Source organism: Sebastes umbrosus, chromosome 12 (genome assembly GCF_015220745.1).
Source record: "Sebastes umbrosus isolate fSebUmb1 chromosome 12, fSebUmb1.pri, whole genome shotgun sequence".
In the NCBI taxonomy this organism is placed as follows: domain Eukaryota; kingdom Metazoa; phylum Chordata; class Actinopteri; order Perciformes; family Sebastidae; genus Sebastes; species Sebastes umbrosus.
Genome location: NC_051280.1, coordinates 11,937,631 through 11,962,382, shown reverse-complemented (window position 1 = coordinate 11,962,382; position 24,752 = coordinate 11,937,631). Strand labels below are relative to the sequence as shown.

General features: G+C 38.0%; 1 protein-coding gene across 2 annotated transcripts; it reads right to left on the bottom strand.

The window, feature by feature from the left end:
* Positions 1 to 810: 810 nt before the first annotated feature.
* mrc1b (mannose receptor, C type 1b) lies at positions 811 to 24,423 on the bottom strand. 2 transcript variants are annotated; one of them, XM_037786928.1, is made up of 31 exons: positions 24,246 to 24,423; positions 23,313 to 23,669; positions 22,872 to 23,042; positions 22,507 to 22,662; positions 20,961 to 21,071; positions 19,222 to 19,359; positions 18,945 to 19,121; positions 17,926 to 18,080; positions 17,280 to 17,393; positions 16,965 to 17,080; positions 16,715 to 16,863; positions 16,420 to 16,619; positions 14,540 to 14,655; positions 13,819 to 13,891; positions 13,571 to 13,724; positions 11,767 to 11,805; positions 10,852 to 11,015; positions 10,688 to 10,749; positions 9,992 to 10,092; positions 9,720 to 9,862; positions 9,108 to 9,213; positions 8,643 to 8,770; positions 8,504 to 8,548; positions 8,177 to 8,279; positions 7,701 to 7,933; positions 7,242 to 7,407; positions 5,559 to 5,723; positions 5,334 to 5,450; positions 3,653 to 3,808; positions 1,704 to 1,733; positions 811 to 1,502 (listed from the first exon to the last, which is right to left on the bottom strand). In XM_037786928.1, exons 1-31 carry the CDS (start codon positions 24,340 to 24,342, stop codon positions 1,249 to 1,251), a joined length of 4,296 nt encoding a protein of 1,431 aa, XP_037642856.1. In that variant the 5' UTR covers positions 24,343 to 24,423; the 3' UTR covers positions 811 to 1,248. The 2 variants fall into 2 exon arrangements, with proteins under 2 accessions (XP_037642856.1, XP_037642855.1); XM_037786927.1 differs by having other exon boundaries at positions 13,819 to 13,894; positions 24,246 to 24,422.
* Between the last annotated feature and the right edge of the window lie 329 nt (positions 24,424 to 24,752).

The window sequence follows — 24,752 nt, the reverse complement described above, 5'->3', positions numbered from 1 at the left end:
TGGATACAGGTGGTTTGAAGATGAGCCAGGTCCATACTGTATATGAAGGTTCATTTCAGTTGGTCTAGACTTAAAAACATAGACCTTTTTGTGTCTCAGTTAACCATAATTATCCAGAACTAAACAGATCTCAATAATAAATCATATGTGCATATTGAGTCATTGATATGCAAGATGATAAAAGTATGACTATAATGCTAACAAAAACACTATGGTAGAAATTGGACTCAAAGATGAACTGATTAGATTTTAGTGGTCAAAGGTCACTGTGACCTCATAAAACACATTTTGAGCCATAACTCAAGAATGCATGTGCTAATAATTCTGACAATTTCACACAAATGTATTAAGGTAAAATTATGAAGTAATGACATGGATGTAAACTGCAACTTGACTGGTTGGCTGAGGCATACTACCACGAGCTGGTAATTCTAGTTTTAAAGGTGCTATTGATAACATTCAGCCACTAGATGTCGCATTCTCCCTCCCCCGATCCATTGCTTTTACTTCACAACAAGTCGTTGCCAGAAACTTCCCGTTAATCTCAGCCATTTATCAGTTTTATCCACACTAACTGATAACCCAGAGATACCATGTGATACCAACATAGTTTTACTATTGGCTCACAAGCTTTGTTAGAAGTGGGAACCAAACGTCAGATATCTTCCACAGAAATAAACAAAACACTCATTTTGGACTCACCACCATTTTTTAAATGATTAATTCACAATCATACATTTTTCAGGAAAATCAATACTTTTATTTGGCGCCTTTCTAAAACCATACAAATGTTATCAATAAGACCTTTAATGTAATCAATAAGACCTTTAATTCATCAGATATAACTCATTCTATTTATTCTTTAGTGCCAATTTTAATGTTCATTTAACAGTGACAGGCAGTGAGATTTTTGTTTATACATTTCAAGAGTTCAAGCAATGAACAGCATCTAGTGAGCATAAGCATAACATGTCACAATTATATACATTCAATCATAGATAAAATGACAAAATCAAATGCCAGTCATTCCCATTGAGACATCCTAGAGCCTAAATTGTTTTGTTCAATGAGGTCAGACATTGCCAACTCCATTGAAACTCACACTTAGTGACATATTGTTAAATAACTGAATACATACGAAATATAGTAAAAAAGCAACAACACTAATGAAGCATCAAAGTGTAATACATCAGTCTGGGATACAGTACAGTATAGTGTATGTCCCACTAGATTCTGCTACTTTATAATTCACAGAGTTATAATAGGCTCAGGGTTTACTACTTCTTCTGCATTCTCTATCAGTTTATTGGTATCAACCACATCAGGCTGGGATCGTTCACTGTCGAAGTAGAGTGGATTGTCAAAGGGAACGGGTGAAGGACGAGGAGACTTCTTGTAGAAGAAGAATGCAAAGGCCATCATCGTAGAAATGACAGCAATGATCAGCACAACTATCAAAGTCGTGTGGACACGACTGCGAGGATCCTTACCTCCATGAGGTTCTGCACAAAATTCAACAAGTGGAGTTGATCAGTCAAAACAAAATTTAACCTTAAATATAATTTATTTTCCTTTTAATTTAATTACACTATAGTTTTTGATAATAACTGTCAATGTTGCATTACATGTAACATTTTTTCAAATATTATTATTAAATAATTAAAATAGTACACAACTTAAAGAGATACAAAGGTGTTACTTACCAGGTTTTGATCCTGGATCTAAGGGCATCACTGTTGGGAAAAGAAGGGAAAAATACTCAGATAACTTATCTCTTTTAAGGAATATACTGTAAATGTGTAATTTTATCAGCTCCACCGCCACCTGTGCATCAAGTTCCCCTGGAGGGAAGACTGACCCTTGTCACACCTCAGTCTACCTATGCAATTCTAGTATTAACTTTTCAGCAGTACACACATTAAATAACGTGTAAAATGTCCGAGTTACAAAAGATGATCTGAGGCTGGATGTTGAGTTTATGGCAGTTGATGGAGGATGACCCTTATTGTTGTTTGGAAACAAGCACCATAATAACAAAAACAATACAAATCATAACATTTTTGGAGAATGGTAAGTTTTTATTACTTTATTTTATTAACTTTTTAGTAGAGGTTGACAGATGGTGGATTGTTAAAGGCCGATATAATAATGATAGTTTGGAGCAGGGAAAAGCTGTTAGCCGATTTATCGGCCGATATCTTCTTTACTTTTGCATCAGCCTAGTCAGCTACTTTTGCATACGCCGTTTTTAATACATCAGTTTTTTGTCACTCCAAATTTGATAATTCGTAGAAGAATATCCTGAAGTATGATTTGGTGGATTACATTACTAGATTATTTTCCATTTATTTGCAATGGGTGATGCTCTGTTCTGTGATTTAAAGTATGACTGGCCAGGATAACTTCTGTTGCACGTCTCTTTCATTGTTAAATGCCACTCTTACAAATCATTAACGTTAGTGCATATTCCCGGGGTAAGGAGGATCCTTAAGTGTGCCATTTCATTTCATGAATGGATACACGGCTGGATTATGTGGAAGAGACAATGCCAAATTGGTACAGTAAGCCAGTTAAAGCCGAAGTAGGCGAGATTGGAGCAGATATGATTAAAAAAAGTTATTTTTATAAAACGCTATATCGTGACAGTAGTACATGAAACAGGTAGCCTGAAACAAATCATGTGCTCCGGTGTCCTCCGGTGCTTTTAACGGCATCTGCAAGATTTTATAGGCCGGAGGAAAACAAGCAGTAAAAGCTGATCTGAGGTCTGCTGTCCATCTGCTGTCTATGAGTGCCGGCTGTCAATCACTCACGAACTCCGACCAAAAGGTCAAACAAGGCCGCACTGATCAAATATGAATCAATATTATGTTACGTTAATGCCTATTTCTCACCTCAAATGTTTTCAGAATCATCTTATAGTGTACTGTTTAGCTGTAAAATTAGAGAGTTTGTGACGCCGCCTCATTGTGAAATCTGGTGAAGGAATGCGAAGTTACGGTCACATGACTGGAGCACAGCCAATAGGAACGCTCTCTAAATGAACTGACCTGTGATCGGTCAAAGTCTCCCGTCACGGCCTAGATTTTCTAAAGCCTGAAAACAGAGCCATGAGGACGTGCAGAAGTCTAGTTATCTCTCAGAACACTTGAATTACAATATGCTGAAAGGTTATTATGGAATTTTTGCCCAATGATGCCAAAAATATACTGCCTACTGCCACTTTAAAGTAACAGGGAATTATTTCTTGTCCTCCCTGTCTGCCTGTCTTGTATCTTAGACAAAGAGCTGATAGTGTTGCGTTATACATTGGAGAGATAACCTCTTTTCTCCCCCTCTACCATGACTTTGTGTATGGAGCCTCCATGCAAAACAGTGATGCACATCCCTGCGTGACTAGTGGCGGCTGTACAGCCATCGGCCACTATCAGAGCCCAGTTCTGCCGATAATGATAGTTTGTAAAACGTTCTGTCGGCGCTGATTAATCGGCCAAACCGATTAATTGGTCTACCTCTACTTTTTAGGGAAATGGACCTTTAAGAGAGGCTTGAGTATGGCTCCCTCTTACTCTCTAGAAGATGTTTGAACAAGTGAGATGTGTGAGAAATGCTTATGAAAACGCCATATATTTTAACTACATGAGTATCTTACCTTTGGGTGTTTTACAGATGTATGCTCTGTCGTGCCATCTGCGACCTGTCCTCCAAGCCCCATCTGAGGTTCCGATCCCTCCAAAGTCATTATCAGGCTCATCCTCAGCCCAGTTAGTGTAGTCCATGACTGTTTTATCCAACCACAGCCATGACCCTATAGGCCAAACAGAAACTTGTTGTATTACAATATTTTCACTTTGATAGTTTGTCATATAACTGTCTTATATGTATCTGTAATTTGCCCCCCATGTGCTGTGGAGGCCCTGTTAAGTTGCGTATGAAAAATAAACTAAAGAACCAAAAATTAAAGGGCAACATCTGGTAAACAGTTTTTTTTACTTTCATCAGCAGGAAAATTGATTGTGATTTGCAAGCCCAGTAGCAAACAACTCCTTTAAGACTAGCACCACCATAGCCAACGCCATTTAAAGTTGTGTTTCCAAAATTTTAACTATTCCGTCTGATATGTTTCCCTCCTGCCCTGACTTTTCCTAAATGCCTATTCCGACTGTTCTTCGGTAGCCGAATTGACGCCTTTCCATAATGGCCGTATAAGCGCATTGAGACAATGAATGGGACATAGAAACTAATTTGCTTGCCAGTATTCACTCACATGCACTTATAATGACTTATAATCACACTAATGTAAGTAGGCCCACTGTATTTATCCTATCATATGTGTAAAATATCAGAAATGAAAGCGAAAATATTCACACTTCTTGTCCAACTATAAATGTTGTCCATTGTGTGCACTATATGCATAAGTAATTAGGGCTTTACCGAATAGTCCGACACTTCATAATAAATCAGTGTGTAGGTTGTGTACGTAACGTTAGCAAGTGTGCGGTCGAGAGAGTGCACGTGACGGTGAATATGACGTTATCTGTATCGTCAGCAGTGAACGTAGCAGTTAAGTGTGTGTACAGTTTATTTGTCGGTGAATAAATGCTACAACTCATCAAGACCCAAGCCAAGTTCCTGTGTCTTGCTTGCCACCTGCTGATTAAAGGATTAAAGTGAAGAGGGTTAGCCCGTTTCATCTCCAGATGTAAACAAAGCAGGTTTCAATGTGTTCAGAATATCGGCTTTGTAAATGTTTAATGAGGAAGGAAGTGTATTCAACAGGTTTGTTAGATCTGAAGGATACACAGCATGCATTTTGGTGAGGAACAATGACTGTAAACAAAACTCCACAGGGCACCTTTTAAGTGCAGTACAGCCATAGAAATAGAACAGGAGTAGAACGGACATTGAACTGTTTGCCATGGTCATTTGACTAGCACAAAAGAAAATGGCGATTGTTAGTTGTTATGGTGACAACGCATGTCAGTGGGGCCGTAAAGTGTGTTGCTCCGCCGCTAAGCTGGCAGCGGTGATAGTTAGAGAGCAGAATGGACATCTGTTGAGGCCAATTCATGCTTTCTTTCTTTCTTTCTTTCTTACTTACTTACATATAACACACACTAGATGCCGATGCTTTTGTTTTACATGTTACGTCGGCATGAGTGAGTCCACGACTTGCTGTAAGTCAATTTAAGTTTGCCTGCTGCAACAGTTGCAGGGGCAACAATACACATGAAAATGGCTGCCGCTCTGACCACCCTGCTATGTTGATTTGAATGGGAATGTCCGTTCTGCTCCAAATCTATTTCTATGACTACAGCAAAGTGTAATCATACCTTTATGAGTTTTATACAGGCCAATCCAGAAACCGCTGTGGCTATCTTGAAATATCACCACGTAGCTTTTAATAAATTGTTGCTCAGCAGGATCTTCGATGCTCGCCAGGCTTCCACCTTCACAACAAAAAACAGTCTGGTTGTCACACAATTACTAAACACTTAAAGTTGCTGTTTATTACACCATACACTTGAGCAACACTAGATCTAAAATGTGTCTCTTACCATGCCTGATACAGCTGCTAGCTGCATCTGCCCATTCAATTTCCTCTGTTATAAACAAGTAACAATGACCCTTAAATGGCAGCCAGGTGTAACTCTGGTGGTACTCCTCATTCGTCTCTTCAGGGCAAATCCCTGGGAAGTTGGTTGACTCTGTTGGTGGCACGTCTGTGAGTGACAAAGACAGTGATGAGGAAAACCGCTTATTACTAGTATTCAATTCAGTGAACATAAAACCTTTATATACTGTAATAACTAGCTCTGATTCAGATCCTGGATTAAGGCTATAGTATAAAGGCTAGTCAGTGCTCGTGAATGTCTTTAATGGATGAGTGTTGAAATCACAAACTCACATCAAGGTGGGTATAAAGCATAAAGCATCTACAGAATCTGCAAATTTGGTGACATTTTTAGATAAACTGAAGGATTAATTATTCATTCATGGCTTGATAATAATCTCCTACTTAAGATAAATAAACCAATTAATTGGAGTATCTGAAAACTGCATCGTCACAAAGCTGAAAACGGGGCTTGTTTTCTATGCTCATTGAAATTTGACAATTTTTGGAAATACATGCTTTTTACAGGACAACAATGTGGCTTCCAGCCATCAGTGTTAGCATTGAGTGCAATGCTGCTTAACAGTACTCAGAAGACTCAAGAAATTATGCGCCATCTTTAAATTTAGATAAATTGTATTAACTCACCCACACCCCATCGAAATACGTCTTGTTTTTACTACTTAAAGGAACAGTGTGTAACAATTAGGGGGATCTATTAACAGAAATGGAATATAATATTAATAAGTATGTTTTCTTTAGTGTATATTCACCTGTTTTTGTTACATTAGAATGAGCCGTTTATATCTACATACGGAGCAGATCCACTCTTCACAGTCGTGTCTAGAAGGTAACCCGCAAAATTGTGAAATCTGATCTGAGATCTGCAAAAACTCTCGCGAGACTCTCTGCCCTATCCTAACCTTAATTATTCGAGATCAATGCTTTAACTTTGACCATCTCGCGAGTGTTTCCCCAACTTGCGGGTTCCCTTCTAGACACTACCTCTCTTCACGGAGCCGCCCACCATGTTTCTACACTAGCCCAGAACGAACAAATCAAACACTGACTCTAGATAGGGCCATTCACGTTTTTGCATCGGCCACCATAGTTCTCCTTCACGCTAGGCACACGGGAGAAGTTTCAGTTGGTTGCAGTCTGCAACCTCACCACTAGATGGAACCAAATCCTACACACTGCACCTTTAAAACATTGACAAATTTCCTCTTGATAGTGTTTTGAAAAGCCAATATATTGGCCGATATATTGGTATCTTTGTGTATGTCGGCCAATAAATATCAAGACATTTCAGCACAGAAATGCTAAACTGTGTTTAGCATTGTTTGTTTGAAGTTATTTAGAAACAGTGTTACCATTACTTAGTCTGTCCACCAGAGAGCACTGACAAATTGAATTTGACGTAAAATGTCCTGCATTGTATGTATCTTGGTCACAATTCTTTAAAAAAACAAATCGAAGGGATTCATTACCTATTATGTAAGTTATGGATCACGGCTAGGTTAATAAGCTAACATCTGACACACCGTATGCCAAAGACATAAGCAAAATAGTAGTAATAAAGTATATTACACCATTTACAGTATAATCACTAAAACCTACAAAGTACCTGTAGACTGCATGCAAACACTGTTCATGGTCCGATTGCAGAAAGCAGTCTTCCATTTTCCATCGACATCCAGGTACACACAGGGTTTGTCTCTGCTTGGTTCACCTTCAGCCCAGTTGGCAGAGTTCAGGTGCCAGCCATCAATATACCTAAAATAATTGTTTGTCTGAAAGCAAGAATGGTTCAAATCAACATTTGTGTTCAGCATACATTGTACATAGCTTTTTTAAATGTATTTCTTTGCCAAATAGAATAAACAAATATACGCTTTTATATGACACCATGGACAGTTGTCATGTGAGGGTTATAAGTTATATGTCATGGATAAAAGCTAATCATCTTTTAGTAAATAAATCATTCGTAATTGCTGAATAATATCTGACGAAAGGATTTTTTTAAGTTAAAATTTTTGCTGAAACTAGCCCGTTTTTGTGCTACTGTACAGTAATAGTCTTATACCTGCTGTTTGTTCAGTCCAATCCACAGAGGAGTTTTGAGATTCATAGCCAGCAGCTCGACATAGGCCTGCGTCCACTCATTTCGCAGGCTAGCCAAGTTGGCTTTATCACCTTCGCAGTGTTTCTTGGCACCGTCCCAGGTCAGATTTTGAGTCACAACCTTGATGCTGTCATTTCCCAGACTTAGATAGATGGTAGTAACTGCTGGCTCTGGTTGAGGCTGGATATTTTGGTCTATTGATGGGAGAAATAAATCTGTTTTTATTTATTTATTTATTATTACAGACATAGTTATTGTCACAGGAACTGTAGGTTAATTTTACTGCTAACAGTTTTCCTAATCATTTACCGTATGGCGCTGTACACCAATTGCTTAATGTTAGATATACATACTGTACTTAAACAAGATATTGATGATTTTTGATGATTTTTTTTTTGCCTCAGACAATTCCTAAAAGAGAGAAAGGATGAACTCACCAAGATTTCGAAGACAGACAAATCCATTGGTGTCATTGCAGGGCTTAATTAACCATTTACCGGTGCCAAGGGAAGGATTGCCGTTCATCACAACACACTCTTCCTGGTGAAGGACATTGGGAATGGTTAGGATTTCAAAATCTTTGAACCGTGACATCGGAGTTTAAAACTAATGCTGACTGGTTGAAACTTGCGGTAGTCTTGATTGATTGACTGATTGGTCTGATGCCTTCATTAACTCTTTGTTGTTTGTTAGCAAATGACTGTTTTCTGCTCTGTGATGACAAAAACTAAACTAGACTTTGAAATCAGTCTTGGAAATGTTACCTCATTCCATCTTTGATAAAAGGTCCCCTGACGACGTCGATGTTTCTAAAGAGCGGAACAAGATAAATAATAATTCAAACATTTTGTATTTCTATTAAACAGTAACTCAACACTAAGCAAGTAGATTGTGTGTACTTACAGAATAGCCCCAGTTGGTGTATCGTCTTGCTTTGCCATCAGTCCAGTAAAAGCCATCTTGTTTTAAACAATTTAAACCAATCCACAGGTCTGTAGTTGCTGTTTCAGCCATTTTGGTGGTCAAAAATGCTGAAAATTTCAAATGTAGAAATTAGTAATATTTATCTTTTTTTCTCCCCTAATTTTGGCAATATTTCCAAGGTTTCAGGTTTAGGTCTTACTAACAGTACATTGATAATTTTACAAGATTATAATTAAATTAGATTTAAATCAGTTTGATAAAAGATCTTAACTCAAAGTCCTCTTTCCAGCTTTTCGCTGGGATTTTTCACAAATCTTTTTTTCCAAAGATATTTTTGCTGTTGTTTCCAAGGTCAAGAATACAATTTCACCCTTTCTTTATTTACATTGTAGAAACGATTATGATCATTTGTCAAAAAATATTTGAAAAAACAGTAGAACAAACCTTGCTCACGCCTTGTGGGAATGGAGACTAAATTGCCACCAATGGTAATGCACTGTGCCCTTGCGGTTTCCCAGGTGGCCACACGGTTAGTAATGATATTGTAACACTACAGATGAGAAATGAAATTGTGATTTGTCTCTCTACAACCAAACAATTGTCTTCTTTCAATAAGCTTTGATGCCATCTGATCTGATCTTAAAAAACGTCTTAGAATTTGAGTGTTTTCTTCTCTCCCCTTTTGAGTTCATTTGTGTTATGTATTTTTACAAAAAAAATCACATGTGAAAAAATACGTTTTACTTATACTGTATATGTGAAATTCTGAAAACTAGGGCTGTCAATCGATTAAAATATTAATCGCGATTAATCGCAAATTAATCCCACATTTTTTATCTGTTAAAAATGTACCTTGAAGGGAGATTTGTCAAGTAAATAATACTCTAATCAACATAGGAGTGGGCAAACATACTTGCTTCATGCAAATGTATGTATATATTTATAAAAATCCATCAGTCCGAACAGAGAACTAATGTAAACAGGAACTGACATTCAAAAAGTTGCAATGAAAAGTTTACTGAAGATCTAAACTAACAGTTAACAGTGATTTCTTACCTTTGAGTCAAATTTGGTCCACTTGAGTGGACAGCCGCCTTTAGGGGGCTCTATGGGGGCTACAGTGGTGTTGACAGGTGCTGAGTTTCCTCGTTTACAAATGGACTGGCGCTCTTGGCCACAATTACAAGTTTGCCAGAAGCCTGGAAGTACAGCAGAGATACAATTATTAACATTTCACCAGCAAAAACTTTTTTATAGAGAAGCATATTAATCTTATCTTGGGTTAATACTTTGTTTAATTTGTAAATATTCAGGTTGCGATTACTCACCCATATAATAAGTCATACTAACACAGTTCTGATCAAAGACTTCCGAATTTGGTTGATTTTCATCCCATTTTTGTAACCCCACTGGAGAACCATCCATCCACCTTAAGGCACACACAGTTAAGATGAATTATAATGTGTAATCATGCAAACAATCACTTCACTTAAGACATTTTTATCCAACTTGTTGCCGTTTTGCATGTTAAATAAACTGAGGACATATACAATATAAAGGAGACAATAAATGTAGCATAATAAGTAAAAAAAAAACTAAATCAATTATGCTATTCAGGCTGCCAGCTTACCTACTGTAGGTTCCATTAATACATAAAAATATAATATAGAATACTCTATTAATCGTGGCAGGAATTGTTACTGTTGCAGCACATTTAAGTATTAAAGACAGACAAAAAAGCAACAAAAATACTTAATACTTAAATACACTACTTATCAAATATTGAGCAAAGAAAACTATACAATACTTATCAACAATATATAGAATACAAACAATAACTTAAATAAAAAGTGGGAGAATTGCTACTCTACACATATATACTGTATGTGTGAGGGGGATATAGTGCAAGTAGCGCAAAATTAAATGCACATTATACTATAATCCATAGGCCAAAGACTTTTCGCTAACCTCCTTAGAACCAGTGATTCACTGTAATGGATTGCATGACATTCATTGATACTCACCAAAATGTCCCATCAAGATCCACTGACAGACCTATATAATAGTTACCATAACTTCTGGAAACCTGTGAGCACATTATACAGAAATACACAAGCTTTAAGACCTACTTTTCTAAAAATGTTAATGTGTTGTTTAGCAAACCAAAAGAAAAACAAAACACACCTACCTGTTTCCATAAGAACACACTTTCATCTTTACTGTTGATAGATACCAAGTCCCCATGCCTCTGCTGACAGTATTGACGAGCATCCTCCATGGACATTGAGTGATGGTTAATATAATAGTGATTCCCTCTCCACACAAGCCAACCATCGGAAGTGGTGTTAAAGTCTGCAAAGGTTTTTAGTAACATACTGAAAATTTATGCTTTTCATTTTTTAAGCTTCTGTCTGTCATAATAAATCTTTTACAGCTTACACTTGTAATCGGCTGTCTAATGAAAGGTTAAACGACATCAAACGAATAATTTGAATGGTACTAGCTAGAAACGCTGTCTAGTGTCCTGTCTTATTTTTGTTATTCTGTTTTAAGATATATTGGTTTGGCCAAGTGGACCAATAAAATCACCCATCTAAAGTACCTGACTAATGGAAAAGTGAAATTTGAATGCTCACAGTTTCACTGTTTGTAACCCTAGACTGTGCACAAAGATGGACGGCATGATAACTCTCCATAACTGAGGCCAAAACATCTTGATCGCCCCCTGGTGGCTGGCTGCAGTATGTGTCATAAATACCTCCCCCTCCATGTTAGTGGATGGGACATGGGCCAAACTAAAATATCAAAGTGCATGTTAAATACATTTTTCCCAAAGATGGTTTCTGTCATTTTATGTAGTTCTTATCACGCTGCTTTATGTTCAACTGTTAATTTTTCTGTTAAGTTTGATTTTAATTAGTTATTTGATGCTTTAAAAAGGGGGGGGTGAGACGTCATAATTGACAGCTGCTCTGAGTGAAGAAAAAAGGTTTAAATGTCACATGTGACTGATGTTGTACTCGGTCTAACCAGCCATCTCTAGATTCCCAATATGTTGCATTTTATGTTTTCAATCACCCTGGGTGTGTGTATGTCAACTTACCTACTGCAGTATCATTTGGTGGTGGTTTTGGAATCATTCCTGTAAGGCCACAAACAAGTGTCAATTTCATGTAGTCTAATCTCGTACTGTGGGATAATGTAAATAGAAGGGGGAGCATGACAGTAGCATAGGCATATGTTTGACTGCTCAGGCTGTGAGTTACTGTGGATAACAGTACCTAGCAAATTACTTTACCATAAATTAAACATTATTCATGTAAAAAGTATTTGCTTTTTAAGTTGATACAGGTGTACATTATAGAAAAAATACCAAAAGAGAAAGAATAACTGCACACTTAAACAGGTTTTTCAAGCTGTAAACTAAATGGTATGACTGTACTGTGCCAAAACACATCAATGCTATTGTTAATATTGAGATTTCTTACCAAATTTATAAAAATCGGCATTTCATGGGTTGAAAATGGTTCAACCCGCTACAATCTACTGTTTTAAATCAACCCTAATCTTGTAAGGGCAATGTTGAGATGATGAGACAGTTTGGGACTAATGTATGTGATGAAATTTATATTAAAAAATATGGTTAAAGCTATTATAAGACCCCCCCCCCGCACACCCTCCTTGACTTTCATCGTTAAGGATGTTTGTGTAGCTTCATATCTGTATTACTGTATATGGACAGAGTGGGATTTGTAGTTCTTTTTAAACATAGTCCCTAAAATTGAAGACAATGCAGCAGGACAATGGTCTTAAATATATACATAGATTGTCAATATAGACTGGAAAACTGACTTGATTGGGGAATTCAATCACCTGACAACCAAACCTTGAACATGATGACTTCATTTACATTTAATGTTTACTTGTCATGTAAATTTAATGTGTTAATGTCTTGCCTTTACTGACGGCAGGTTTCTTTTTATCTTATTAAGAGAAATGCAGTTTATTTCTCCCATCTCAAATATCTGATATGGTTACCGGCCAAGATAAATCATTTTTGTAATTATTCAGCTCACATGAACTCTTGTTTGTGATAGGGTTTAAATATTTATAATTGATTAAAATATTTAATCACGATTAATCATGTGAGTGTCCATAGTTAATCGTGATTAATCACAAATGAATTGCAGATTTTTTTTATCTGTTCAAAAAGTACCTTAAACAGAGATTTGTCAAGTAAATAATCCTCTTATCAACATGGGAGTGGGCAAATATGCTGCTTTATGCAAATGTATGTATATATTTATTATTGGAAATCAATTTCAAACACAAAACAATGACAAATATTGTCCATAAACCCTCACAGGTACTGCATTTAGCATAAAAAAGATGCTCAAATCATAACATGCCAAACTGCAGCCCAACAGGCAACAACAGCTGTCAGTGTGTCAGTGTGCTGACTTGACTATGACTTGCCCCAAACTGCATTTGATTATCATAAAGTGGGCATGTCTGTAAAGGGGAGACTCGTGGGTACCCATAGAACCCATTTTCATTCACATATCTTGAGGTCAGAGGTCAAGGGACCCCTTTGAAAATGGCCATGCCAATTTTTCCTCTTGTTTATTGTTTATTATGAAATCCCAAATTGCGTTAATGCATCAAAGAAATTAGTGGCGTTCAAAGAAATGCGTTCAAGCAAGTGCATTAACACGTTATTATCGCATTAACTTTGACAGCCCTAGTTTGTGATAAAGATATGTCTTGCGGGAAGCTTTGCATCATGGAGGAAGGCAAACAAAGGCATGACATAGCATGCATGCACAAGTCAGCTTTTTTCCGGATGAAAAATAATTTCTCCTCAGAAGAGACAAAAGATAATATGTACACATTTTTTTCAACTGTACCTCCGCGGATCTGACAGAGCCAGTCATTGTAACCCTCACAGTTCGCATCGTTCCAAGACCCGGCTTCATCCGCATTATACATTCTGAATTCAGCACAAGATTCGTCATTATTATGATTGTTTGGCTCTCCTTCCTGCCAGTGCAGGAAGTTTACCTGTGAACAAAAAGAAAGAACAAAATGTGTATAACAGGATTGAATGATTTGGGTTTTCAGATTAGTTGTAACAAGTACAACACAGTTGACTCACTGGGGATCCATCGCTCCATACATAACCAGTGGTCGGGTCAGGAGAACGAAGTCCAATCCAGGCTCTTCCGTGTCTGCTGTACAAAAAAAATCATATAAATAATTCATCTGTTCAACCTTATTTAAGCACGTTGTCGCCCTCTAGAGGCAGGAAGTAACTTAAGCGAGAACTACAACAAAGAAGTTCTCAAGTTAATTAACACATCTCAATAGCAGAGTAAATATTTTATTCCATTTCATTTTACTTTCTTTATTTATTCTCTTTAAGTATGAAACTTTAAATATAGACTTGCTTTACTGTAGACTTGTATGCCTCTATGTGTCAAGTATTTAATACTCTTATCAACATGAGAGTGGGCAAATATGCTTGCTTTATGAAAATATATGTATATATTTATTATTGGAAATCAATTTACAACACAAAACAATGACAAATATTGTGCAGAAACCCTCATAGGTACTGCATTTAGCATAAAAAAATATATATGCACACATCATAACATGGCAAACTCAAGCCCGCTACAACCCCCGAAAGATCGATTGCGTTTAAAAATTAAAAATTAATTTGTGTTAACATGTTATTAGCATGTTAACTTTGACAGCCCTACCAAAACTATATTTTAATTGGTGCCATCTTTAATGCTGTAAGAATTATGAGTTTGTTTTTTTAAGGTGTCTGGTTCTGCAACTTTAAGTTAAAACTGTATCTAACCAGCTCATACCGTCCTATAAAAAGCTCAGGACTGCTGTGGATGCTGAGCAGGTCTCCTCCAATGGCCCTGCAGTAATCCCTGGCCTCGAACCAGGTCTTCTCACCTGAACGAGGACCTGTGAAAAACTGGAACACAAGAGTGAAAGCCTGATTAAAGTAGACCAGATATGTACAGCAGTAGAGTAGATCACTGTTTCCCAAACTTTTTTTGGCGGGAATTTTAAAAATGAGAAACCATCGTGACCCAATTCACAATAGTGTACAAATTGTGAGAAGAGCGTAAATGAACGTTCCTGACCATTTGTACTGCCTTTTCTGCATCACCTCATTATCTTGAATAGCTAAACCAGCCATTTTGATATACATTTGATAAATTACAACTTTGTTTTATGCACGTGTTATTGAAAAATAAACTTTATAAATGAGCCCAAATAAATACATTTAGGTGAGGTTGAAAGGTTCTCGTTTTTTTCCTCTCGTCAGTAAAACAAACAGAACGTATGTTAGCCTTTCATATTAGATTCAATGTTCTAAGTAGGCTACAATTATCAGAACAATACGAACATTCAGGCTCCCTCATGTGGCTCAAAGGTGTACTGCAGATATCAATTTTAAATAAAAGACCATGAAAGAAATTATGCAACTTTTTTTAGCAACCCTAATAAAAATCTCCTGATCCAGTCTTTGAGTACGACTGGAGTAGATTATTTTAATAGACTTTTGTTCATTTATTTATTTTGTCCATATTTGTATATCATTGAGCGAAAAATGGATTTATTACTTTGAAGAAAAAATATTTGTGACCTATTTCTAAACCTACAATATCTGTTTTTTTCTGGCCACTTGGGAGCAGCAGAAACACGGTGTAAACCCAACACTGATATATTAGCACTTTTTAAGTTGATATGGCAAACTTTTTAGCAAACTGTTGATTATGTACATATCTAGCAGTTACGGATCAATGTTATCATTCATTTGGAGTCGGTTTCCTGCCTACCTGGTGAATTTAAGTCTGATATTTACTCTCTTTTAGCTCTGTTTTTGGTCTCCACCAACTCCTGACGAAAATATCTGTTTTTTTAGCTGCTAAATGCTCCACTATGTTCACCAGCTGGTCGCTAACTGTGTCTATCTGCTGTTTGCTGCTTGACGTTGCACAAGAAATTATGTTAAGAGGGGTGCAAACACATTTTTTCATCACAGCACAGAATATATGTACAAGACAAAATATATAGAAATAAGAGCATATACGCAGGGTTCAACATAAATGCAGTCTGGCAAGTGGGTCAGAAATCTTCTTGCCGGAAGTCAATTTTTACTTGCCCCTATACAAATTGTTTTATTTATTAGTGGTTATCAAATAACAACAAAGACTAAAGTCAGTTGTCATGTTTTATCCGCATTGCTCTCAAACTTGTAGGAAACTCCAAAATACATAGTTGGAGTTTTGCCCACATCCTCTCTAACGCCACCCAACAAACTCCTGTTTCCAGATAATTGAAATACTCGCTTGCGCTTCAGCTCATAAACTTTGTCTGTACCCACTACCATTTTCTCATGAGTGCCACAACGGTACTTTGCATGTACAACACTCAAGAGTTGGCTCACGAGATGGCTCACTCCTTTGCAAATTCTTTTTGGGCAAGTGAGTTGCTAGATTTACTTGCCCCACGTGGCATTTTACTTGCCCCGGGCAAGTGGGCAAGCCTTATTGTTGAGCCCTGATATACTGTAGTTGTTGTGTTTACTACATCTGAATTGCGTGCATGAGCCGAACTGGTCATGTTTGATATGTTATGGTGATTGTGGCAGAACACTGGTCTTGTTTTGTTGGTATTAGCAGGTAACAGGTTTTAATTGTATTTAGCTGAGTTTGACCTCTGGTTGTACCTTAGAGCAGAGGTTTCTTGTTCCGACTTGAGTCCAACCTTCCACACACTTAAGAGCAGCTTGAGTTGGCGGTGGAATGGTTACAACTGCCCCCTCTGCCAGGTGTTTGCAGATGTATTTCTCCTGGTTGGTGCAGGGCAGCAGATCCCAGAGTCCGGCCAAAGTCCCAGTTCTCATGGCAACGCAGCCCTGTTCGTAACCTTGAGTTGTTGAGGGGACAAATAGTCAAATGTAAATTGTGGAGCTGCTGTTTATTCCCTCTTTTTTAAAGATGGAACTGTATCTTTGTCCATACCTGGCATTTGAGAGTTCCAGTGAGTAAACCCCACCGAGTCTGTGTTGGTCCACACAAATTGATCAAGGTTTTTCTGATTTGAGAGGCCTATCCAGAAGTATGTCTCTGGTCTCAGCCCCACCATGCTGACAAGGAAGGAGTTATCCACCCTGGAAATATTTACACAGTACATTGAATTATGTGAAATATACTGTATAGTACTTGCACACCCTGCTATATGAAGGCTAATGAAAACATGAAGTGTTCTCACCCATTTGAAACATCAACTAAGTAGGAGCCTGAGGTCTTGCAATCCTCTTTAGCTTCATCAAATGTCTTTGTCCCCGTTCCTACAAAGTAGCAGTAGGAGCCATGTCTTTTCCACCCCTGTAGGAAACCGAGCACGGATTAGAACTGAGGAGTTGTGATTGTAAAATGCTACATGGCCATTTTCGTTCACAAGTCATTTATCTGCAGTGTCTGGATCTACATGTGACAGATGCTTAGCAGACCTTGAACTGAACGTGATATTGAACCAGTTATTTTATATATACTTATTTCATAGATTACATGAACATGTACTCACAGCTTTGCAGCCTATATCCACATCTACTTCATCTCCGGTCTCTTCAGTGGCACTCTGCTTCATACAGATAAAGCCATGTTTCTCATCACATGAGCGATCCGCCCAGTTTCCATTCTGCAAGAAGAAAACACTGTTAAACATTTGCACACTTGTAACTTGAATGTACTGGATGGATAGACACATACATATACTTGTATTCATGATGCTGTCTCTTCTTGTAAATATTTTGGTTAAAAAAAACTAAGAATAATAGAAAAATTAGAGAAAAAAAAGAAAACTTATACCTAAAGTATTTTCCTGCTATCCAAGGTGTATTATTTGGTATTTAATGTCCCAGAACTTGTCACAAACCATAATAAAGTCGCGACAACTTGCAAATTTAGTTTCTACCTACAAACAATTTGGAAATAAGAAAAAAATTGAGGAATCTGACAAAAGCTCTTAATATCTTTGTACGCTCAAGTTAAGATCAAATCTGTGCGTGCAAACTTAATGCAGTTGAATATTTGTTGCACAAATCAAAGGGGCTCTCCTAAAGAATGAATACAACCAGGATGCTAGCGGACATTCTCCCTCTATATGATGTGTCCAGATATAAGAAGGTTAAGCTGTATGTGCACCAGCAAATCCACATGGTGCTCCTTACCTGTCCCCTGATGAGAACACAGTCATCTACATTAGCGGAAACACCAGGTTTCCCAAACTCCCAGCTGGTGAAGCTGACAGTCGAGTGCTCGCTCCAGTCAAACAGCCCCTCTGTCCTTATGTCATTCAGTCCAATCCAAAGCTCATCAGTGGATGCTGCGACATGGACAGAGAAGAATGTATGTCATGTCAACCATTGACTAATAAACACTTAAATTAATGAGATGAGATGGACAATTATGGAGACGTATTGTATTGTATTAGTATAATGGACTAGCTTATGTATTTGTTTCTGTGATATATTTTATTTTACCATCTTCCCTATAAAATTCTTTAAAAAAAACTTCTTTGTCTTCTGCTGACCCCTAAACAATCAGCAAACACTGACATTCATTAATTAATATCTCATTTTTTAGATTGTTGATATTTATTATGATTTGAACATAAATATATACTGTAAAAAGTCTTGTTTTTTTACATACGGTCAACTTGTAAAAGTAAGTAACCTCATTAAAGGTGAAGTCGGTAAGTTTGAGCAAATGTGATAAAAAAGTTATTTCACCATATCCTGACAGTAGTGCATGAGACAGATGATCATTTGCAAGGCATTAGTAAGATTTCACAGCGTTGAAGCAAAACAACCAATCAGAGCCGAGGAGTCTCTGGGCAGCTTTCAATCACTAATCAAATATGAATCAATATTGTGTTTCTGTAACGCCTATTTCTCTCCTGAAATGTTTTCAGAAACATCTTGTAGTGTACTGTTTAGCGGTAAAATGAGCAAGTTTGCTCCAGCCTGTGGCGGTGCTTGGTTTTGGCTCGACTGATCTCAACGTGGCTGCCGGGCTCCTAATACATCTTAATGTATTTCTTAAACTTGCAGTCATGTAGAACACAATTTATGATGTTCACACGTGTTTTAAGTGTGCGCATGTGTCCTCTCCTCCTATCCAGACTTGTTGATTTGTTTAGATTGTCATATTAAATACAAAAATTATTATTATGTATATATATAAATACCGAATCCAAGTTGCGAGATGACAAAGCTTTGGTCCTCCAGATTGCGAATGCTCACTAAGTCCCCTCCTTCTTTGCGGCACTCTCTCTGAGCAACAGACCATGTTTGAATAGAACGCTGAAGGTGGAAGCAGTGGCCATTGTAGGGAATCCAAGGCGTTGAACAAAATCCTTGCTCAACTGATGATGAAAAGAACAAAAGATAAACGGGATTGAATGACTGATATCAGTGAATGTGTCACCAAGAGAATCAATAAAGTAGTAGAATATGTTTCTGTACTTTGTGTGGGAGCTGGCGGGGCCCCGTCTTTGTAGCAGACGTAGCCTAGTTTCTTGCCGCAGGATGAACTTTGCCAAGTGTGCAGCCCAGCAGAGTCAAGAAATGCACAGTTGTGTCCCGGATTAGGAGCTGGATTTCCTGAAAACATAATGATTATTTAATCTGAGATTTCTTCTTTGCTAGTGGAGATCCATTTGCATGTTTCGATGATGTAAAATCACTTGAAGGATTTGAAGTTTCAAATATGAAAAGAATACTGCATTTTACACTTCTACCCAACTAGATAAACTGACTAAGACAGTCTGGTTTTCTTGTATCTAAAATCGAGAATTGATGGGATCTAATCAAGGCATAAAAGGCAGAATTACACAGAAGGAAATACTAATTATGATTGACAGGATGAAAAGAACATTTTTTTTTTTTTATGGGTTTGCCTCGTTTAAAAAATGTAAACCTGCATTAGCTGATGTTTGGCCACTTGGGGGCAGCAGCAGCACGCTGTAAACACAACACTGACATATCATCACCTTATAGACCCCTTTTCTATTAGGAAACAAGATGAGGTATTTCTGTAGGCGGGGCGTAGGTGGAAGCAGAATAATTCTCTGAACATGTTAGCTAATGCTGGCCAACGTGTTTTGTAGGCTTGTTTTTTAACAATGGCTAAAGAAAATTCGAGTTTTTCTGAATATGTACAGTCATTCGCTCTCAGGGACCCCGAGTGTTAGATGGACCAAAAAGAGAGTCTTACAATATCGATGAAGCATTTCAGAGATGGAGAGAAAATGCATGAGCGGTGAGGTCACGGCTGTCGTGCAGCAGGATAAGCTAAACTATTTGCAAGGCTTTCCGCACCTTCTCTGAAACGCTTTGCCGATATTGTAGCTCGCTAGAACCTTGAATCACAGTTTGTCATTTCAAATGTATGCAATTTAGCCTACTAGTCTGAGGTGATTTGTGTTTGCCTCCAGTCTTTCCTTTGTTTTGCCTCCAGCTAACACCATGATGTAATCATGACATCAGCTATAACAGGGTCTATAGTGGATATGGCAAATGACTTAGCAAACAGTTGCTTATTTACACATCCAGCAGATATATTGAAGCAACATTATCATTCCTTTGGAGCCGTGTTTGTGTAAACCTGATGAATTTAAGTCAAATATTTGCTTTTTTTCAAGCTCTGTTTTTGGTCTCCACCAACTCTTGAGGGAAATATCGGTCTCTTTAGCTGCTAAATGTTCCACTATGTTCACCAGCTAGTCACTAACTGTGTCTGTTTGGTGCTGGGCAGGTAGCATAGGGTTGTTTTTACGAACTTTATATCTAAAAACTCCTTCTGTCTGGAAACAAAGCTGGTGAGTGCCATGAGAGTGAACCATAACATGGAGGTTTCAGGCTGTAAAACCAAAGCAATGAGCTGAAAGCAGACACTGAAAAGCTCCAAAGAGCTTGTGGGGGCCTGCAGAGCCAGTAAGGTGATACTTTTCTGTGGGTTCATCACTATGAGTGACCCCTGACACACAAATATGAAAATATTAGGTATAGCTGCTTTAAGATTTTAAGGTGAATAACCACCCTTTCAGACAGTGTGAAGTTAAGCAAACTCACACCTGGGATTTGCTTAACGTTTTTTCTTTTACTTGTCAGTAACCTTCTGTATAGCTCTAGTGTTATAGGGTCATTGCTTAAGGGAACTCCAGCAGAGCATTTTAAACCTTTTTTCTGGAGTGACGTCTTACCTGCACTCCATCTCAGATAACGGAAGGGCTTCCCATCAGACCACTGCCAGCCATGTTCTGGGTCCAGGACCAGCCCGATCCAAAGTTTGTGTTTCCCTGCTGCCAATAGTGCTGTGTGTTTATGAGTGTTTGTGTGGTTGAGAGGGACAAAAAAAAGGAAAAAGACAGAGTAAAGAAATTGTTCCTCTTTTCCCACATTGTTCCTCTTTTTCTTTGCTTAATAGCAAGTCAGCAAAAAGACAGAATTCACAGACAAACAAGCAAAAAGAAATTAACCAAATGCGTCAAAACACACAAGGGAAATCTTACAAGATGCATCATGTTCCTCATGAGTATCAGGCTAAAACAAACGGTGCATGTGTTGGTGCATTTGATAATGTGTGATAAAGTTATACTGAATACATTGAGGGTGATTGGGAGGACACTCTAGTTTCAATGAGACCTTCAGATTTGCAACCAAAGTGCAGAGGCTTCATATACCTCCTGAACAAAATATTTGCACAACCTGTCCTCTGCGCTCACAGTGACACGATGGTCCTTGGACTCACTGTTTAACAAAGCAGTATAGGTGGATCGTAAGGTTCCTGAAATAACTGGTATCTTAAATGTAAAACAGTAATTTAAGGAAACACCCAATCTCAAAGCTCTTAAATTGTAGCCTGATCAAACATCAAGTTTAGAGGAATAGACCAGACCGAAAATACGGTTAATTTGCAAAACGCCAAGGCCGCGCCCCTTTTAGGGGGGATAGAAAACCAAAGATCCCACAGACTTCAATGCAATTTGACATGTTTGGATTAGTTTCTATGCGTGTATCTCTTGTTCAACAAACGTTTCTTCGCCTGAACCTGAGCGTTCGCGATATCTTAATAAATTAAGGTTGACCGGTCTGCTGTAATGCCCCTTCAGTCTTCCCTCGTCCAAGTGGTTCAATGACCCACCACAGTGGCCAGATATTGCTTATCCAGACTTCTACACATATTTAATTGAATCACATTAGGCTAAGTGTTATCTGTAAATAATCAACCTGTTAGTAGACAACTGTTTGATTATCCATCAGTAGTAACTGTTACTAGCAGTTACTAACTGGTCATTTATCATTCCTGTTTTTTACTAAAACAGAACTACAACCCTCGTCTATTATCCAATTGAATAGTATAATTTCAGTTGTTTCAAATGCAAATAGGCTAAATTCAAAATGTCATATAGGAAATTCCTGAAACTTGGAAAACTGCACTGAGAACAAGTTAAATATCTAACAAATCTTAACATTTTTAAAGATTTTTAGAGATTTTTAAAGTATCGTAATGAAACAAATAGACTGCATCTTTGACATATTTTTTTCTAGAATGGATGCATTAAACAGCAGTTCGAATAGCAATTTATCAAAGAATGGTGCATATATAATGAAAAGTATAACATAATGTGATGATAATTCAAGGGTCTTTTGAACCCGTGTGATATAAACCGTTTTTAAGAATATCTGTAACCCATCTATGTTGGGTCAGTTTCAGTACCAGCAAACATCCACCAGGTGGCCTCTTACCTGAGACAAAAGCCTGATCGTGAGGATCGTTGATACTGAGCAGGGAGGCACTCTGCTGTTTGCAGCTGAATTCAGCCTGGGCCCAGGTCAGAACCGACTGTGTGTTGGTCTGGTAATACGCTCCGGTTGCGATGTTCTTGGCCCAGTGCTCTGTGGCTGTGCATCAATACAGAACAATGAAAAAAACAAATTCAAACAACAAATTTATTACTGTAACCTAAAATTGTGCTCTCATTTTGCATGTTTTGTGTTAAGCATCAAAGATGATGACTAATCTGCCTGAAGGTGCATGTAGTGCTGGCATGTGCACTAAGAACGCTTCTTACTTATTGTAGTGAGATTCAAATCTTAAATGCAGTACTCACAAGAAGTAGGGCAGTATCCCCACTGTTCATGTTCATATTTTGTTTCAATCGCACACCAAAGTCGCTTTATTGAAGAGTCGTACGTAGTGCAGTCTCCATACCACCGGTTTTTGTACATGAAGGGAAATGTGCAGATCTTACCAAACGCATTTCCTTCAAGGGTGTAAAGTTCTAAAAGGGAGAAAAGAGAAATTGTTTTAGGGCAGACCTAAATCATTTGTTATATCTTCTCTTCACTACTGATATACTCCAGGCGTGCACAATCAAACCCGAGTGAGGAGGAACTTCAAGCATCATTCGACACGATCATACGTCACCTTACATTTCAATCAGTAGCTTTTGTGATCAGGTGTTTGATGAATCTGAGTAAAAATCCTGCATATTTGCTCATGTATTGTATTATGCTGTTTAAGGTTTGTCTATTCAGATTTCATACTCTACCTCTGTACGTTCTCGAACAAGCACCGCTGGACGTCCCTGTGATTGTGATTTCGTTGTTCGGGCCGACAGTTCTTGAGAGAGCAATTGTTTGATCAGGTTTGACTTCAATGTAGAGCTGCTCGCCTTTGATGGCGAGCAGCGTTTCATTCTTGCATTCCCACTTTTGCAGCTCACTGGTGGCATCACAATCATAGAGGCTCACTTCACTCCCCACGCTCTTGCCCTGAGCACCCAGGCACTTCTTGGTTGTGGTAACAAAAAGACGATCACCGGTCGTCCAGCGTACTTCAAGGCAGCGGGTTGTTCTTCTCACCAAACAGAAACCAGTGGCCTGGTTAGTGAGTGAGAATGGGGAATCTGCAGAGAGATGTAAAAAAAAAAAAAAGTTTAAATTATGTTGCAAAAAATGATATTCGTGCACTTGCATTTAGTTATTTATTTCCCAATTTTATTCACTGACAGCATGAACCTCGTAAAAATATTTTTCTTTTATTGGAGACATCTAATTTCAGAAGATTTTATGAATCCATGTTCAACTGGAGCTCCTCTCTCTCTCTTGAAAACATTGTTTCCTGTTTAACTGTGACAGACTAGAGATGCACTCGGAGCATCCTTCAAACAACCTGTTGCTGTAGTTGTGACAGTTCTTTGTTTGGCCCAAATTTAAAGTTTTAAAGCATTTTTTTGTAAGACACATCAACTCATATTCATCATTTACAAAATACTCTTAGTTTTAGAAGTTTTTGACTAGCATCCTATAGTGAGGTAAAATCACTCCAATACAACAAATATTCAGGAAAACAAATGTATGAAGAATGCTGATTTTTACATCAGTAACAAGACATAATGACAGCTCCCAAACGTCCACAATACATACATGGAACAAAGCCCTTACATACAGAATATGTCACATAAGAAAGCTTAATACTGTACCGTTTCTTACTGCACACGTTGGGATGAAGAGCACAAAGGCTGCAAGAGCTATCCTCTGGCTCAGCATTCTTCTGATAAGTCTCAGAGCAGCAGACATGGTCAACGCATTGCAAGCAGAAGACTTATGAGCATGAACATGAAAAGGAGGGAATCTTAATACCACTGACACTGTCAGCTTTTTTTCTTCTTCTCATTGAGAAAGTGTCATGTTTCAGATTGGCACATTTCAACATTTTGCTACTGGTAAAGAGGGGGGGCTGGGAGGGAAGTAGGGGCAACATACACAAAACACACACCCACACACACACACACACTGTCTTGCTTGCACGGATGTCACACTACAGAAATGGCAAAAAAGTGGCCCCATCCACTTCCTGTCCTGGAACAAACTGATGTGTAAGTGATTTATGCTAAACATGACTCATCAGAGTCAATGGTCCAGTGCAGCATCCACCTTCATAGACTTTGATGCACATTCTTGATATCTGCCACTGGTGTTTGCAAGGG

Excerpts from the sequence above, each read along its gene's own strand:
- mrc1b (XM_037786927.1), bottom strand. The coding sequence starts at position 24,342 with ATGTCTGCTGCTCTGAGACTTATCAGAAGAATGCTGAGCCAGAGGATA. Across the intron at positions 9,863-9,991 it reads TAGTATGACTTATTATATGG|GCTTCTGGCAAACTTGTAAT; the intron begins GTGAGTAATCGC and ends CTGTACTTCCAG. Across the intron at positions 5,724-7,241 it reads TGTTTGCATGCAGTCTACAG|ACGTGCCACCAACAGAGTCA; the intron begins GTACTTTGTAGG and ends TGTCACTCACAG.